At 41.7% G+C, this 14,969-nt stretch overlaps 1 protein-coding gene across 1 annotated transcript in view; it reads left to right on the plus strand.

Annotated features, from left to right (window-relative positions):
• Positions 1-14,969, plus strand: part of ZFYVE28 (zinc finger FYVE-type containing 28) — a 2,243,904-nt gene that overhangs the window by 1,303,334 nt on the left and 925,601 nt on the right. Inside the window, exon 8 of the mRNA XM_044062894.1 lies at positions 3,979-5,340. Within this exon, the coding sequence (XP_043918829.1) occupies positions 3,979-5,340 (1,362 nt within the window). The remainder of the gene's footprint in view (positions 1-3,978; positions 5,341-14,969) is intronic.

Raw genomic sequence — 14,969 nt, forward strand, 5'->3', positions numbered from 1 at the left:
GGCCTAGTCATGGGAAGCCAGGCTTGGCTCTGACATTGTGACTTTGCGGAACCCTTCAAGGCGTCATTTGCGAATGCCCCTTTTGATGGTTCTGCCTTATTTGGCAAGACAGTTCGCGAGACTTTAGTCCAGAGCGAAAAGGACGGGAAGACATTGTCTGCCATCGGAGTCTGCTTCTATGCTCCCCAGAGGACCTTCTCTAAGAACCAAAAGGGACAGAAGACGACGTGGTTCCGGAAATCGCAACATTCCCAGCCTGCTCTGGACAGTCAGTTCTTCCGTGGCAGAGGAGGACAGGGAGGATGCCGCCCTAGAGGCAGAGGGGGCCCGAAGAATTTTGGGTCCAGAGAAACCTTCTCTGGTTGGCCCATGCAGCAACCCTGAGGGGTTGCCCGACTGCTCCACTCTGGAGGCAGTCGGGGGGGGCGTTTCTCGAGGCACCTGGCAGCTTGGGAGTCCATCATATCAGATCGCTGGGTGCTTCGTATCATATCCAAAGGTTACCATATTCCCCTGTATCATGTCCCCAAACTCAGAAACCTCCCCGATGTACCACCCGATCAGAGGGAGGTAGCAGCTGCAGAAATTCAGCAGCTCCTAGAAAAAAGAGCCATCCAACCCGTCCCCCCAGACCAGCGCGGATTAGCTTTTTACTCCAGGTTCTTTCTGGTGCTAAAAAACACGGGGGACTTGAGGCCAATTCTCGACCTCTCCCTTTTGAACCCGTCGGTAACCAAACAAAAATTCCGGATGGTCACTCTTCAATCCATCCTCCTCCTATTGCAGGAGAACGACTGGATGTGCTCAATAGACCTCAAGGATGTTTACTACCACATTCTGATGGACAGATGATCCAGGAGGTTCCTCCGCTTCCGGCTGGGAGCCAGTCACTACCAGTTCAGGGTCCTTCCCTTTGGCCTCACCACAGCCCCCAGGGTGTTTACCAAAGTATTAGCAGTGATAGCGGCCCACCTGAGACTCCAGGAAATGCAGGTTTTTCCATACCTGGACGACTGGCTCCTGACTGCCCCGACAAGGCATCTGCTAGTTCGCTCAGCCAGGGACTACTTCCTCCGGCATGCTCCCCAGCTGGGCATCACCATCAACAGGGACAAATCTTCTCTTGCTCCGACTCGGGTGATATAGTTTATAGGGGCCAAGTTGGATACGAGAAACCTTCTAGCATTCCTGACTGCGGAACGACTGCAAAACCTGAGGCTTCATGTGCGGGCCATCCTCCAGTTAGAAGCTCCATCGGCGGAGTTGGTCCTGAGGGCTCTAGGCTCCATGGCGGCAGCAATCACTCTTCTGCCATTGGCTCTTCTGAATATGAGGGTCCTGCAATGGACCCTTCAAGTCCAGTGGTCCTTTCTACATTGCTCCCTAAGCCATCCTATTCCCCTCAGCAGGGCTTGCAGGAGGGCTCTCTTATGGTGGCTCCAGTCTCCGGACCTCCATACGGGACGTCCCTTCTCCACGCCTCCTCCCCTTGCCACAGTGACCACGGATGCCTCTCGCCTTGGGTGGGGGGGGGGGCATTGCTCAGGCAGGACTGTCCAAGGCACGTGGAACGACACAGAGACCTCTTTGCATATCAGTGTCCTGGAGATGAGGGCAGTGCTATTGGCGTTGCAAACACTTCAGAACCTTCTTCCTGTAGGAACTATTGCGATACAGACGGACAACATGTCAGTTGTCTGGTACATCAACAAACAGGGGGGAACCAGGTCCTTTCCTCTCTGTCGAGAGGCCATGAGAGTGTGGGAATGGGTGATCTCCACCAACCACTTTCTTATTGCAACGCACATTCTGGGACGGTCCAACACACTGGCAGACAGGCTCAGCTGCACCATTCTTTCCCCTTACAAGTGGTTTCTCAATCCCCAGGTAGTGAAGCGGATTTTTGCCGAGTGGAGGCAACCCTGTTGCGATCTCTTCGCTTCTCCCTCAAATACGAAATGCAACAGTTACTTTGCTCTAATTCCCCCCTTCGGGGATTCCCAGAGAGACGCTCTGGTGCATGCTTGGCCTCCCGGTCTACTTTATGCTTACCCACCTCTACCTCTGATGCTGAAACTCATACAGAAAACCAGTCGGTTGGGGAGCAGAATGATCCTCATTGCCCCATTCTAGCCTCATCAAATGTGGTTCCCTTACCTGTGGTCTCACCTGGTAAATCCTCCTTGGATTCTGGATCCCTTACCAGATCTAATATCTCATCCCCTAGATCTCCCGATCCCGAACCTGGACAACCTCAAGTTGACAGCTTGGCTGCTCCAGTTCCACTCCTAGTCAGGACTCCTGGAATCTCTTCCCCAGTTAAAGCCATCCTAGTAGCAGCACACAAACCTTCCACTAGAAAGGTCTGTCGCAGTAAGTGGAAGCGTTTCTCCATCTGGGCGGAGAATCATAACTTAGATCCCTTCACAGCACTGTTACCCACTGTGTTGGATTTCCTTACAGGTCTGTTTCATCAGGGGGCTAGCTGCTCTACGGTCAAGGTTCAGCTGGCAGCTATTTCTCATTACCATGTGGGACATGAGTCAGGCCCTTTGATTACGGCAAAATTGTGTAAAACATTTCTCAAGGGTACCTTCCTGCTCAGACCTCCTGTCAAGGAAGTTGTACCCCCTTGGGATTTATCAGTAGTCCTACAGGCCTTAACAGCTCCCCCTTTTGAACCTGCTGCTTCGGTTGATCTTAAGTACCTATCTTGGAAAACGGCATTCCTTGTCGCTATTACTTCAGCGAAAAGAGTTTCTGAACTTCAGGCCCTTCGTGTAAAAACCCCGTATTTGGCCTTTCACCAGGATCGAGTGTACCTCAGGACCAATCCCTCGTTCCTTCCCAAGGTGGCTTCAGAGGCTAATATCAACCAATCCATTAACCTGCCAGTCTTCTTTCCTAAGTATCAGAACAAAGGAGAATACAAACTGCATTCGTTAGATGTGCATAGACAACTGCGCTTCTGCATTCACAGGACTGCTGGTCATAGACAATCCGACCAGTTGTTCATCTCCTTTGCCAAATTTAACTTGGGTAAACCTGTCTCTAAGGTCACTTTATCATGATGGATCTCACAGTGTATTCTATTGGCCTATGAAAGTTCTGGGAAGCCCGCACCTCAGGGAGTTTGTGCACATTCTACTCGCTCCATATCTACCTCTGCTGCCTTTAGGTCTAGAGTGTCTTTAGACTATATTTGCTCTGCAGCCACTTGGGCCTCATCTCATACCTTTATCAACCATTATAAGCTGGATGTTATCTCCAGAGGGAGAGCATCTTTTGGCTCCGCAGTGCTCCGGAATATCCTTCCATGATGGCCGCCCAAGTTCCAGGTAGCTTTGGACTCTGTCCCAAAGGTTGCTGACAAATGAAGTGCCTACTTCAGATTAAGAAGTTATGTACTCACCATAACATTCCATCTGAGTAGGAAACTTCATTTGTCTGCAACCACCCCCCCCCTCCTTCCCCCTGACCTTCAGAATTTTAGTTCCTGGATGTCCTCCTTCTAGTCCCATTCGGGACGTATTTAGCCTTTTAGCTGCTTGTAGGAGGGCAAACTTGATCTGAGGTTAGTCAGGGTTGGCAGGGGATTATGGGTAAGGGTCGGAGCTAGGAGCTCGGATCTGATAGCTGTGAAACAAGTTGCCGGCTCGGATCCAAGATCGGATCCTATACCCAAAAGTTGCAGACAAATGGAAGTTTCCTACTCAGATGGAACGTTATGGTGAGTACATAACCTCTTATTTTATGAATATAACTAGTTACTGAAATAAGTGGGTTATACAGTCTGATATAGCATTGTTTGACCAAGACAAGTTACCAAAGTATAAGTAAATGACAAAGTATCCTTTTTTCTGAAATAGCTTTTTCTTGTTTAGTCTCAGTGTGTTCACATTTGTTTGAAGTTTTTGTAGTAACACCTATCCAATTCTGTAGCACAAGAATGCAAATAACGTTAAGCTACTTTTTTAGGGACCTTCTGCAAACTCTGACTGAGGATGAATTGCACTCACTGGAACGTAATCTTTGTATATCACAAGATGTAGAGTTTCATGTTGGACCTGATCCTGATGTATCGTCTTCCATTCCACCAGTATTGACTGTGGCCTTACCTTTAGAAGACAGGCTTTCAGCAAAAGCTGAAAATACAGAAGCAGAGTTAGCCTGCTCAATGCAGTATGATGAACAAGAATTGGAACAGCTTAATATGATGGTCCACAGGGTTGGAGATGAGATGTCTTCCTTGCTTTCCCCACCAAGTGTTTGCCAGTCACCAGCTCACAGACCTACATCAGGACTTGCATCTGACAAAGAAGGGTCACCTCACAGAAGTGTCCTTGAAAATACAACAGATGAAGAAGATAGGGTGTTCTTTATGGATGATGTGGATGGAGCAAGAGAAGCCGTTGTTGGTTTGGAGGTTAATGAAGAGACACTCGCTTGTATTGGTGCACCTGATCATGGCACTGGCCAGCTTCCTGTGTCTGAAAAACAACATGCTGTTCAGAATGGCTGTCAAAATGATATCCATCAATCCCTAAAGGAAACAGAAGAGAGTAATGCCACAGATGCCTTAAAAGGATTAACTGGTGCAAACTCATCTTCAGTCACTTGCACTTGTGCAGAGGGGCTTGATACACAGTTATACCTCAATGGCTGGGATGCAAATGGAGATGAGGCAGAGACTGCAGAAATTATTGCACATCGCACAGGAGGAATGAAAATTTCAGCAACTGTAATTTTTAATCCAAAATCCCCAACTGTTTCAGAATCCCCTTTGAGTCCTGAAACTGCAGATAATCTTCCTGCTTCTGATCAGTTACATGAACTGGAAGAAGGCGAATCACAGAAGCTTAGTGTAGCTGCCTCAAACTGTCTAATAAACTCGTGTGTATGTTGTGGAAGCTGTGAGGATAGCAAGGAGGATACCTGTGAAGCATCTAGAGAAGAAACACATTCCCAAAATAAAGTTATAAATGCTTCCTACAGTTTAGCAAAGTCAAAGGAAAGTGACAACTTGGATACTTTGAACTGTGCTCTACCCACCCATGGAACAATAAAAGATGTATGTTGCTGTAACATGCAGACTGAAAGAGATGACACTAGAGAATCACTCAAAACAAATAAATGTGTAAAATGTCTTGCACATAGCTCTGATGCAGAGCTGCACATTACACAAAATGGGCCACAAGCAGAAGAGAGAGTTTCAGGTTCTCAGAAGAGGAGTGATACAAATAGGCCACAACTTACTAAAGGCAAAGAGAGGAAAGCAGAGACTAATATCAGTAGTTTAAATGGTAAAGTATCTGAGGAAGAACCAAAGCCAAGTTCAAGGTAAGACACTCTTCCTTACCAAGAATACTTTTGTAAATTGATGTGATCTGGTATTTTGTGTTTCTGCAAACATCTGTAACACATGTTTCCTTAACTGTAATTTACTACTTTTTTTCCACGTTGTAATAAAGTTAAAGTAAAAATTGTAGGCATGTACTAAGCTAACAACAACCAGGGCCTTTGTAGGCGTAGTTACTATAGCAGTGTCACTGGCGCAAATGGTAACATGCTCACTTTTGCCACAGAAAGCTGTAGGTTCTAATCCCACATCAAGCAGAGTGATTACGGACACTGCAGTGCAGCATAAGGGGGGTGCTGCAACTGGTTAGTGTCATCCTTCAGATAAGACGTTAAACTGAGGCCTCATCTGCTTGAGTTGGTGGTAGTTCAGGCGGATGTGAAAGATCCCATGAGGGCAATTGAAAAGAGTAGGGGAAGTTCCCCAGTGCCCTGGCCAAATTTCCACTAATTGTGTCCCTTAGAAAGGGGATATGTTGGGAAGTTTCTAAAGGTTATGTGTGGGGGGGTATATTAGGTTGGGCATAGTTACTGCCCATAGTAGGGTATGAATTTCTGATTTCTCATGCACTGGTCAAGGTTACACTTAAATATGCTTATGGATGTATGCTTCACATGGATGGGGAACCTTTTCCAGATTATGGGGATAGTATATCTGTCTCATCAACATGTCCTGTTTATGTCGCAAGCAAAATTTAAATCCTTAAATCTAGTAGTTCTGATGCTGTTCATTTCGCTGATGTGCAAAAGCTCCATCAGAGCCTAATCTGAGGATGAAGAGGACTCTTGTAATAAGGGAATCTGTTGTACTACACATACACACAGATGTCCCTATCACCAAACCGAACAAGGAAAAGATAATAGTTAGCTGCTTGTCTGGTGCCAGGATCCTCCAAGTTACACATGCACTCAAGTCACTACACCACAGGTACCAGTATGATTCAATCATAGTCTATGTGGGTATTAATGACCTGAGACATGCCATCCTCTTACTATATGAAGAGACATTATTGATCTCTCCGAATGTGTCTCAGGAAGGTATGTGTCTTGCATTGAGCAGCATTCTACCTTCACCAAGAATGATGCCACAGTTCAAACAAAAGATGATTGACTTCAATAATTGGCTTTGTTTCTGGTGTCTTTCCAGGGAGATTCAGTATTTGTCAGCATGGGAAGACATGGCTAACAAATCATGCTGCTTTGCACTTCTCCCCCCAGCTTCAGAATATTGGCTAAAACTGTATCTACACCCTTAGTCTTTTTGGACAATGCCAAATTGACGAAACTACCAACATAGAAAATAAAACCCAAAGAAACCTAAAGATGTTACTGCTCAGTGCTAGAAGCCTAAACAAAACACCACACTCTACAAGCTTTGCTCACTGTGGAGGATATAGACATCTGTGCTGTTACTAAGACAGGGTTTAAATCCACAGACATTACTCCTGCAGTGCAAGGCTTCAGTGCCTTCCACACATTTAGTTCATCAACTGAACAGACTGGGACAAAAGGTGGAGCTGTCTCGATCAGCATTAGTAACAAGTATACCTCTAGCTTGGTTAAATACAATGCTGTGGAGTTTATCCATGTGCAAATCACCATAGACAAAGTCCCATACCATATCCTAGCAAGCTGTAGGTCACCCTTTATGGCCCAAGAATCCCATGGCTCGTACCTAGACCTACTGGAGACACTTACCATTAAACTAAATACCTTGTTCATGGGAGATTTTAACTACCCTGTATAGACTGGGAAATGTACACTGCCTCATGCTTACAGGCACAATGATTTCTGGACTTCATTGAAGCAAATACCTCGACCAGATGGTGCACACACCCATCAGAGGTTCAAACATACTAGACCTGATACTCAACTAATATGAGACAGTGTTGCAAACTTCCCAGTGTCTCTTCCTCATTGGTGAGGTCAGACCACAAAACTACAACAGCAGCAAACCCTGTAACTGTTAACTTTTCCAAAGCAAACTATATCCTATTAAGTGATAGCTTGTCAAAGTTCAGTGCCTCTCCCAACATGGAGTTCTCAGCAACTTGTGTAGCTTGTTCACAGAAACCCTGTACAACTGTGTAAATGGCTGTATAGAGGCCACTGAACCTATTACAAGTAAGCCCAAAACAAACCACACATGTAGAAGCCAAACCTTAATAGGGTGTATTACAAAATGAAAAAAGCATGCCTAAAATCAGGACGAGCACTTTCCATAATAAGAGTTCTCTAATTAAACGCAATAGGAAACTGAGAAGTAATTAAGTCCAGCAAGGCCAGTTAGGAGGTCAAGATAACCTCATACGCTAAAGACAATCGCAAGGCCTTCTTCAGCTATGTCTGTAGTTTCAAAGGCAGCACCCCACAGTGTGCAGAACTGGTGGTCAGTTGTGTCACATTCACTAAGCAGAGCGACATAGTGAATCTGCAAAATTCAGCTCAAACTTCACCATCCCACTCCCCCTGCCTCCCTCGTGAAATACCTTCTACCATAAGCCCCACCCCAACTATTTTCAGGGAGCAGGTGGTGCTTACTAAAGCCAAAAGCACAGCCTCAGTGGGTCCCGCCAGTATCCCAGGGCACCTCTTTTTTTTTTTTTTTAATTTCTCCAACTCTTATGTTTCTAATACCAGAATGGAATGGACCCCATTCCTATGTCAAGGCACAGTTAAAGTTCATGAAGTTAGTATTGTTTCAGTCTTTAAAGTTAGCAAAAAGTGCTCTTCCCAGCACCAACAATATGCCCAGTAATGACTTTTGCATTTCATATGGAGTTACATGTACTGGTAACATATCCAAGTGTGACTGTAAATTCTTTTTTATAAGACTTGTTGCCTCTACTACTAGAATTGTCTAGGTATTCTTCTTCCACATTGCCCTTGTTTCCATATGCAAATCCTGGCATTTTATGACTTTGTGTCTCTCTGTGTACGTAAGACACTGTAGTCAGTGGGTGTAGCGGTTTCAGTAATCAGTGCTACTTTTGTCTTATTTTCATGGAGTACTCAATCTAGTTTTCTTGCATGTATTTTTTGAATTGTTGGTAGTGGGTGATCCCATGTGTTATAAACTTCATCATTTTCTATTATGCTTTGTGGCTGATATTTCCAATATGTTTCCAATGTTTTTCAGCCACTTCAATACAATAATATTTTGCACAATCCCCAATGTAACAGTCTTGCCACATTGTTATGCCTTTCAGTATACAATCTGTAGAATAGTGTGTGTGCGTTGTACCTTTAAGAAGCATTTCAAGGTCGGCACGTGCATATAAATAACCACATGCTAGCTTCAGTACCATTTTAAGAGTGCAACCAGAGAGTGAGCATGTATGAGTGTAATAGCTAGTTTGTTTATAAGTTTATCTAAGTTAAAATTATTAAGCCTCAATCCTGATGTATTTGTACATAGTAAAGTTGCTTGAATAGAACCCACAAAGACTTGTCTATTTTATCCTGACTGGACGAGCGACCTGGTGTCAGAACGAACCAGGATTCCAAAGATTGCTTTTTAAGGCTGCGAGGTACAGAGAGAACAATGAAGGCAAACTAAGAGAAAACGAGCATGAAAAAGGGCCGGAATCTAACAAAAGGTAATGAAAACTTGCACAGATGATTTATTTTATAAAAAAAGATAAAACCGAACATTATAAGGGCACAAACCACATTATTAAACAAACAAGAGGCTCAAAAAGGTTGATTAATTAAACAAAATATTTAAAATTAAGATATTTTATAAAACGATAATCAGAAAAGCACATAAGGGGATTGGAATTATCTCGGAATTGCAAAATGAGCATGTTTAAAGAAAAACGAGCATGTTTAGAGTAAAAAGAGCACAAGAAAAGTATAATGGGCATGGAAAAAGATTAAACGAGCAAAACTAAAATAATAAGGGCAAAAAAGGCACATTAAGCAAAAATAAAGCAAGGAGACTGCATTTTTTGTCAAAGTACTGTGTTTTGGCATAACTACTGTTTCACATTCAGGGCATAACTAGAGTTATTCGAAGTATCTCAAAGTGTGTAAAAGTGCTTACAGTGTGTGCTTATTACTGTGCATTTTTTCCGAAGAGTTTGTGTACAAAGTGCAACTATTTTGTGAAGTACAGTCAAAGTGCAGCCATTTCAAAAAGTTTCTTGTGTTGGCTGTGTCTATTCGCAAAGTGCCACCATTACAGAGTGTTTCTTGCACTGTAAAGAGTTATTTAGCAAATTTACAGCCATTTGGGGAAAGTTTCAGTGTGCTGTGTACTGTTTATTCGCAAAGTGCAGTTACTTTGAAATGTTTCTTACTCTGAGCTGCTTCTGCCCAGTTCATTTGCACAGTGCAGTTATTTTGAAATGTTTATTACACTGATAAGAGGTGATTTCTTACAGAACAGTAGTTTCAAGAGTATTACAGTGCCCAAGAGACTTATTTTGCAAAGTTCAGTTATTCAGAGGCTTGTTGTGCTACTGGGCATAGTTACAAATACTGGTATAAATTTCTGGCATATGTATGTGTGTGCTCATGCATATTTGCGAAAGCCTTCACTGGTATGTGTCAATATGGCAATTGTATTTCGAAAACCGTCACCATTGGTGTTTGATCAGAATATTGCAGAGAACTGGAGAATATTTGAGCAAGAGTACAATATTTTTATACAAGCAGCTTATTCTGACAAAGATGCATACACCGGGGCATTCATTTTGCTAAACCTAGCTGGTCAGAGGCCATTGAAAGAGAGCATTCATTTGTGTATGCGCCAGCAGTAGATGAGGGAGAAGGTGAAAACTGTCATATTGTTGCAGAGGCTGAATCAGGGGAAGATGCTTAGTGTCTGAAGCACAAGTTCAGGGAAATGTTTAACCCCCAGACAAATATTACATTAGAGAGGCATTTGTTTTACACAATAAATCAAAAACCAGGAGAAACTTTTGCAGCTTATATAATTGACCTGAGAAACAAAGCTAAAATGTCTGTTTGGTGACTTAAAAGATGAGTTGATAAAGGACAGGCTTGTGTGTGGTATTAATAGTGCTGCAGTGAGAAAGATTTTCCTTCATGACAGTGATTTAATGCTGAGCAAAGTTATTGAGATTTATCAAATCCATGAAGTTACAGAAAGACCCACAAGTATGCTTGCAAGTGATAAAAGCATGGTTTTAGCAGGCTCCAGAGCCACATCTAGACAGCATGCAACATGTGGCTAGCAGAAGCAGGCTTAAGCACATGGCAGCTGCAATCCCTACGGGTTTGCCTGGGAAGCCTTGTAGTTTTCCAGCAAGGTCTAAGAAAAGGACACGCTCAGTGCAGTACAAGGGTGAGTCAACAAAACCCAAATTCGGCTTTATTAACTCTTGCAATTGTGGTGCCAATCATGAATCTAAAAGGGAAAATTGTTTAGCATTTGGTCAGCAATGCCACAAGTGCTAAAAATGAAACCACTTTCAAAAGTTTTACAAGTCAAGCAAACCTCACACTGTTATAAAGAAGGGTCACTCGAAAAATCAAGTTGGTCAAATAGAGAGCTGTAATTCTACTTTCTACGTAGATGGTGCATCAGTAATTGGTGAAAAGGTTGATGCAGTAAATTTGTTGGCAAATAATGAAGTGTTGTTTACTGTCCAGATCAATGATAAATCCAAAGAGCTTAAAGTGGACACTGACTCAAAGTGTAATGTTATGTCAGCAGACACATTTACTAAGGTGAGAACTGGTAAACAACTCAGTGTGGCTAGTTGTGCGAAACCTGTTGCTTATGGAGGTGAAGAAATTCAAACTGAAGGCTCATAGTGCTTTCATGTTATTTGACTAGGAACTGTTACAGCTTGTCTCAGCGACAGTTTGAGAATGAATTCCTTTCTTTTACCAAAGAAGTTAATTATATAAGCACATATCCTAGTTCCAATTTTACTGAAGCTATTTTCTCAAAGTATGCTGATGTTTTCAATGACAAATTGGGCAAACTTAGTTGTGTATTCCATGAAGATGGACCCAGATGTCAGTCCAGAGGTCAGACCAGCAAGAAAAGTTCTGATAGCCATGCAAAATAAAGTTAAAGCTCAGCTGGATAAAATGGTGCAGCAAGGTACAATTTGTCCAGTTACAAACCCATCTGAATAGGTGCCGTCCATAGTAGCAGCCCACAAAAAACACTCATACGAAATCAGAATATGTATTGACCCAAAAGATTTGAACAAAGCATTAAAGAGACTGCATCATCCAATGCATACAGTTGAGTAAGTCGCAGCCCTAATACCAAATGCCACTGTTTTTTCTGTCTTGGATGCAAAAAGTTCATTTTGGCAATTGATGCTTGATTGCAGATCCTCATTACTGACTACTTTCAGTACCCCATTTGGCAGATAAAGATTGCTCAGGATGACATTTGGAATAAACTCTGTAAGTGAAGTCTTTCAGCATGCAGTGGAGAAAATTTTTCAGGTTATCCTTGTGCCATAATAGTAGATGATTTATTGGTTGGAGGCAATGGTGAAGCAGAGCATGAGAGAAACCTTAAGAAAGTTCTAGACAGAGCACCAGAAGTGAATTTAAAGCTCAATCCTCTGATGTACAAATTCAAACTACCAAAAGTTACATATGTAGGTCATTTATTCACTAGCACTGGCTTGCGACCAGATCCATCCAAGCAAGCAGCCATTCTTGAGATGCCAGCACCAGATGATGTTCAGACTGTACAATGTTTTCTTGGTATGATCAACTATTTAGGCAAGTTTATACTAGACTTCAGTAAGCTGACAGCACCTTTAAGAAAGCTGACACACAAAAATGTTATTTGGTCGTGGTTGGAACAGCACCAGAGAAGGTATTTGAAGACAAAAAGCAGAAAATTTCCACCCCACCTACATTAAGATACTATGATGTCAGTAAACCAGCAACTCTTTCCTCTGATGCTTCAAAATTTGGTCTTAGTGCAGTTATTCTTCAAGAAGGCAGATCAGTAGCCTATGCTTCTGGAACTCTTACCAAACTGAAATGCAATTTGAAACAAAGACAACTGACAGCACGACTGGAATCTCAATCCACAAATTTAATGAAACGCCTTTCATCCAAAACATATAGTGAATAAAATCAGCTGATCTCTGCACCTTAAAATTTAAAGACAGTGTTTAAAAAAAAAACATTTAAAATCCAGTTCAGTTATCATATATATTTTTACTAAAACTATGATAACTAACATTTACAGTTTTATTGGAAAAACTGGAGCTTCTTCGGCAAATTTGCCTGAATGCCTATAATTTTCCTGGATTAAACAACATGTGTTCTATCATGTTTGAAACTGAAAAGCTTATTGAGATGAAAAACTGTAGTAATAATATTATAAGTACATACTATTCCTTATTTGCCTTGTGGTATTGTTTTTTACTTCAATTTTTTTAGTAGTTGATTAACTGCTGAATATTAACTTTAGGGTTGCAATTTTTGTGCTGCTGCTGCTATTAGTTATTAGTTATCATAGTTTTAGTAAAAATATATATGATAACTGAACTGGATTTTAAATGTTGGTTTTTAAACACTGTGTCTTTAAATTGTAAGGTGGAGAGATCGGTTGATTTCATTCAGCCTTATTTAAACTTGTTTAGTATGAATTTTAGTATCTGATGAAGTTCAACTATATGTTTTGGACGAAAAGTGCTTCATTAAATTTGTGGATTGAGATTCCAGTCGTGCTGCCAGTTGTCTTTGTCTAAGTTTTTTTTTTTTGTTGTTTTATCTTTTTGGAGTTATTTTGAAATGCAATTTGCTCAAATTGAGAAAAAAAGTTTTGGCAATAGTATTTGCATGTTCACAGTTTTATGATTATATCTATAGTTGAGCTATCGAGATCGAGACTGATCACCAACCTCTAGTCACTCTTCTAAAGAAGCCTTTGCTTTTAGATCCAGCGAGATTACAAAGAATGATGCTCAGATTGCAAAAGTACAACTTCAAAATGGTCTGTACGAAAGGTTATCTGGCTGATACCTTATCCAGATCGCCCAGAAATACAGTGGAGCAACTTCATGCAGAGAATTTTGACTTTGACATCATGGTAGTGCTTAATTTTTCTACCACGAGACTTGATGAGCTGAGAGATCATGCAAAGACTCATACTGTTTGCAAAAGCTCAACCACTGCATTAATGCTGGATGGCTGTCAAAGCACTCTAGTGTACCACCTGAAGTGCAAACTTAGTTTCCTTACAGAGATGAAATGTTGATGGAAGATGGCATTATTTTCAAAGGTCCTAGAATTGTTGTTCCTGCTTCTTACAACATGAATATATCCAGATTTTGCATTGTGGTCACCCAGGTTCCGAATCTTCCAAAAGAAGGGCGAGAGAACTAGTATTATGGCCTTCTCTAGTAAAATTACATTGATAAAGTACATTCTTCTTGTTCAGTATGCAGTAATACTAAACCACATTTGCCAAAATAACCACTTCAGCTAAGTCCAGTTCCAGAACTACCTTAGTCAACAGTAGCCACTGATATGTTCGAGTGGAACAATTAAGCATTACTTAGTGTTGGTAGATTCTTATTTGAACTGGTTTGAGATTGAATTACTACCTAATCTAGCATCCACTGCTGTTATCACCAAGTTGAAACATCATTTCTCAGTTCATGGTAGTCTACACAGTTATTTCTGACAATGGTACCCAATTTACCAGTCAGTTATTTCAGAAATTTACAAAATAATGCAACTTTGTACATGTTACTAGTAGTCCAGAATATCCACAGTCAAATGGACTAGCTGAACGTGCAGTACAGAGTGCAAAGCAATTATTTGAGAGGTCAAAGTGTGATAATACTGATGTGTTTTTGAATTTACTTAATCTCAGAAACATACCCCATGACGATACTTTTCTCGCCTGCTCAGAGACTTCTGTCTAGGTAAACCAGAACAAGATTGCCTATTAGTTCCAGTTGTTTGAGGCCTAAAACTAAGAACAACAGGACAATTAGAGCCCAGTTATTCAGAAAGCATTCTTTCCAGAAGTCCAGCTATGATAAATCGAGCAGATTACTTCATCCATTGAAAGAAGGAGACACAGTGAGGATACAAATGGTGAAAGGTTTCGACCAGATTGGTCAAGTAACAAGTATATATACTGAGCCAAGAGTCTACTTCATAGAATCTGAGGGTGTGGAGTACAGGAGCAATCGCAGATGACTTCTTCCTATACCAGAATTGATATTACAGCATTGTTCCTGTGATACAGACTGTAGATTTCAGAACAATCCAAACAATGTTCCTGTTGCAGAACACGTCTTAACTTCTTCTTCCATTTCTGATGATGTTCCTAAAGTTGAACATTCAGCAGAGCCAGTCCCAGTTGCTAGACCTAATTCTAATTTCTATGTCACACGATTTGGTCGCATTTCCAGACCTAGTGTGAAATACACAGCAACCTGGATGTAATTGTTTATTTAGTGCTGTATAATTGCATGACAAAGAATTGTTTCTATTGATTGCATGTCAATTAATGTCGTCAGTATTAGATGACTGATTTCTCAAAGAAGGGAGGATGTAGAATAGTATCTGTGTGTTGTACATTTAAGAAGCGTTTCAGGGTCTGCACATGCATATAAATAGCAAGCACATGCTAGCTTCAGTGC

Source organism: Protopterus annectens, chromosome 2.part1 (genome assembly GCF_019279795.1).
Source record: "Protopterus annectens isolate FY-2018-M chromosome 2.part1, PAN1.0, whole genome shotgun sequence".
In the NCBI taxonomy this organism is placed as follows: Eukaryota; Metazoa; Chordata; order Ceratodontiformes; family Protopteridae; genus Protopterus; species Protopterus annectens.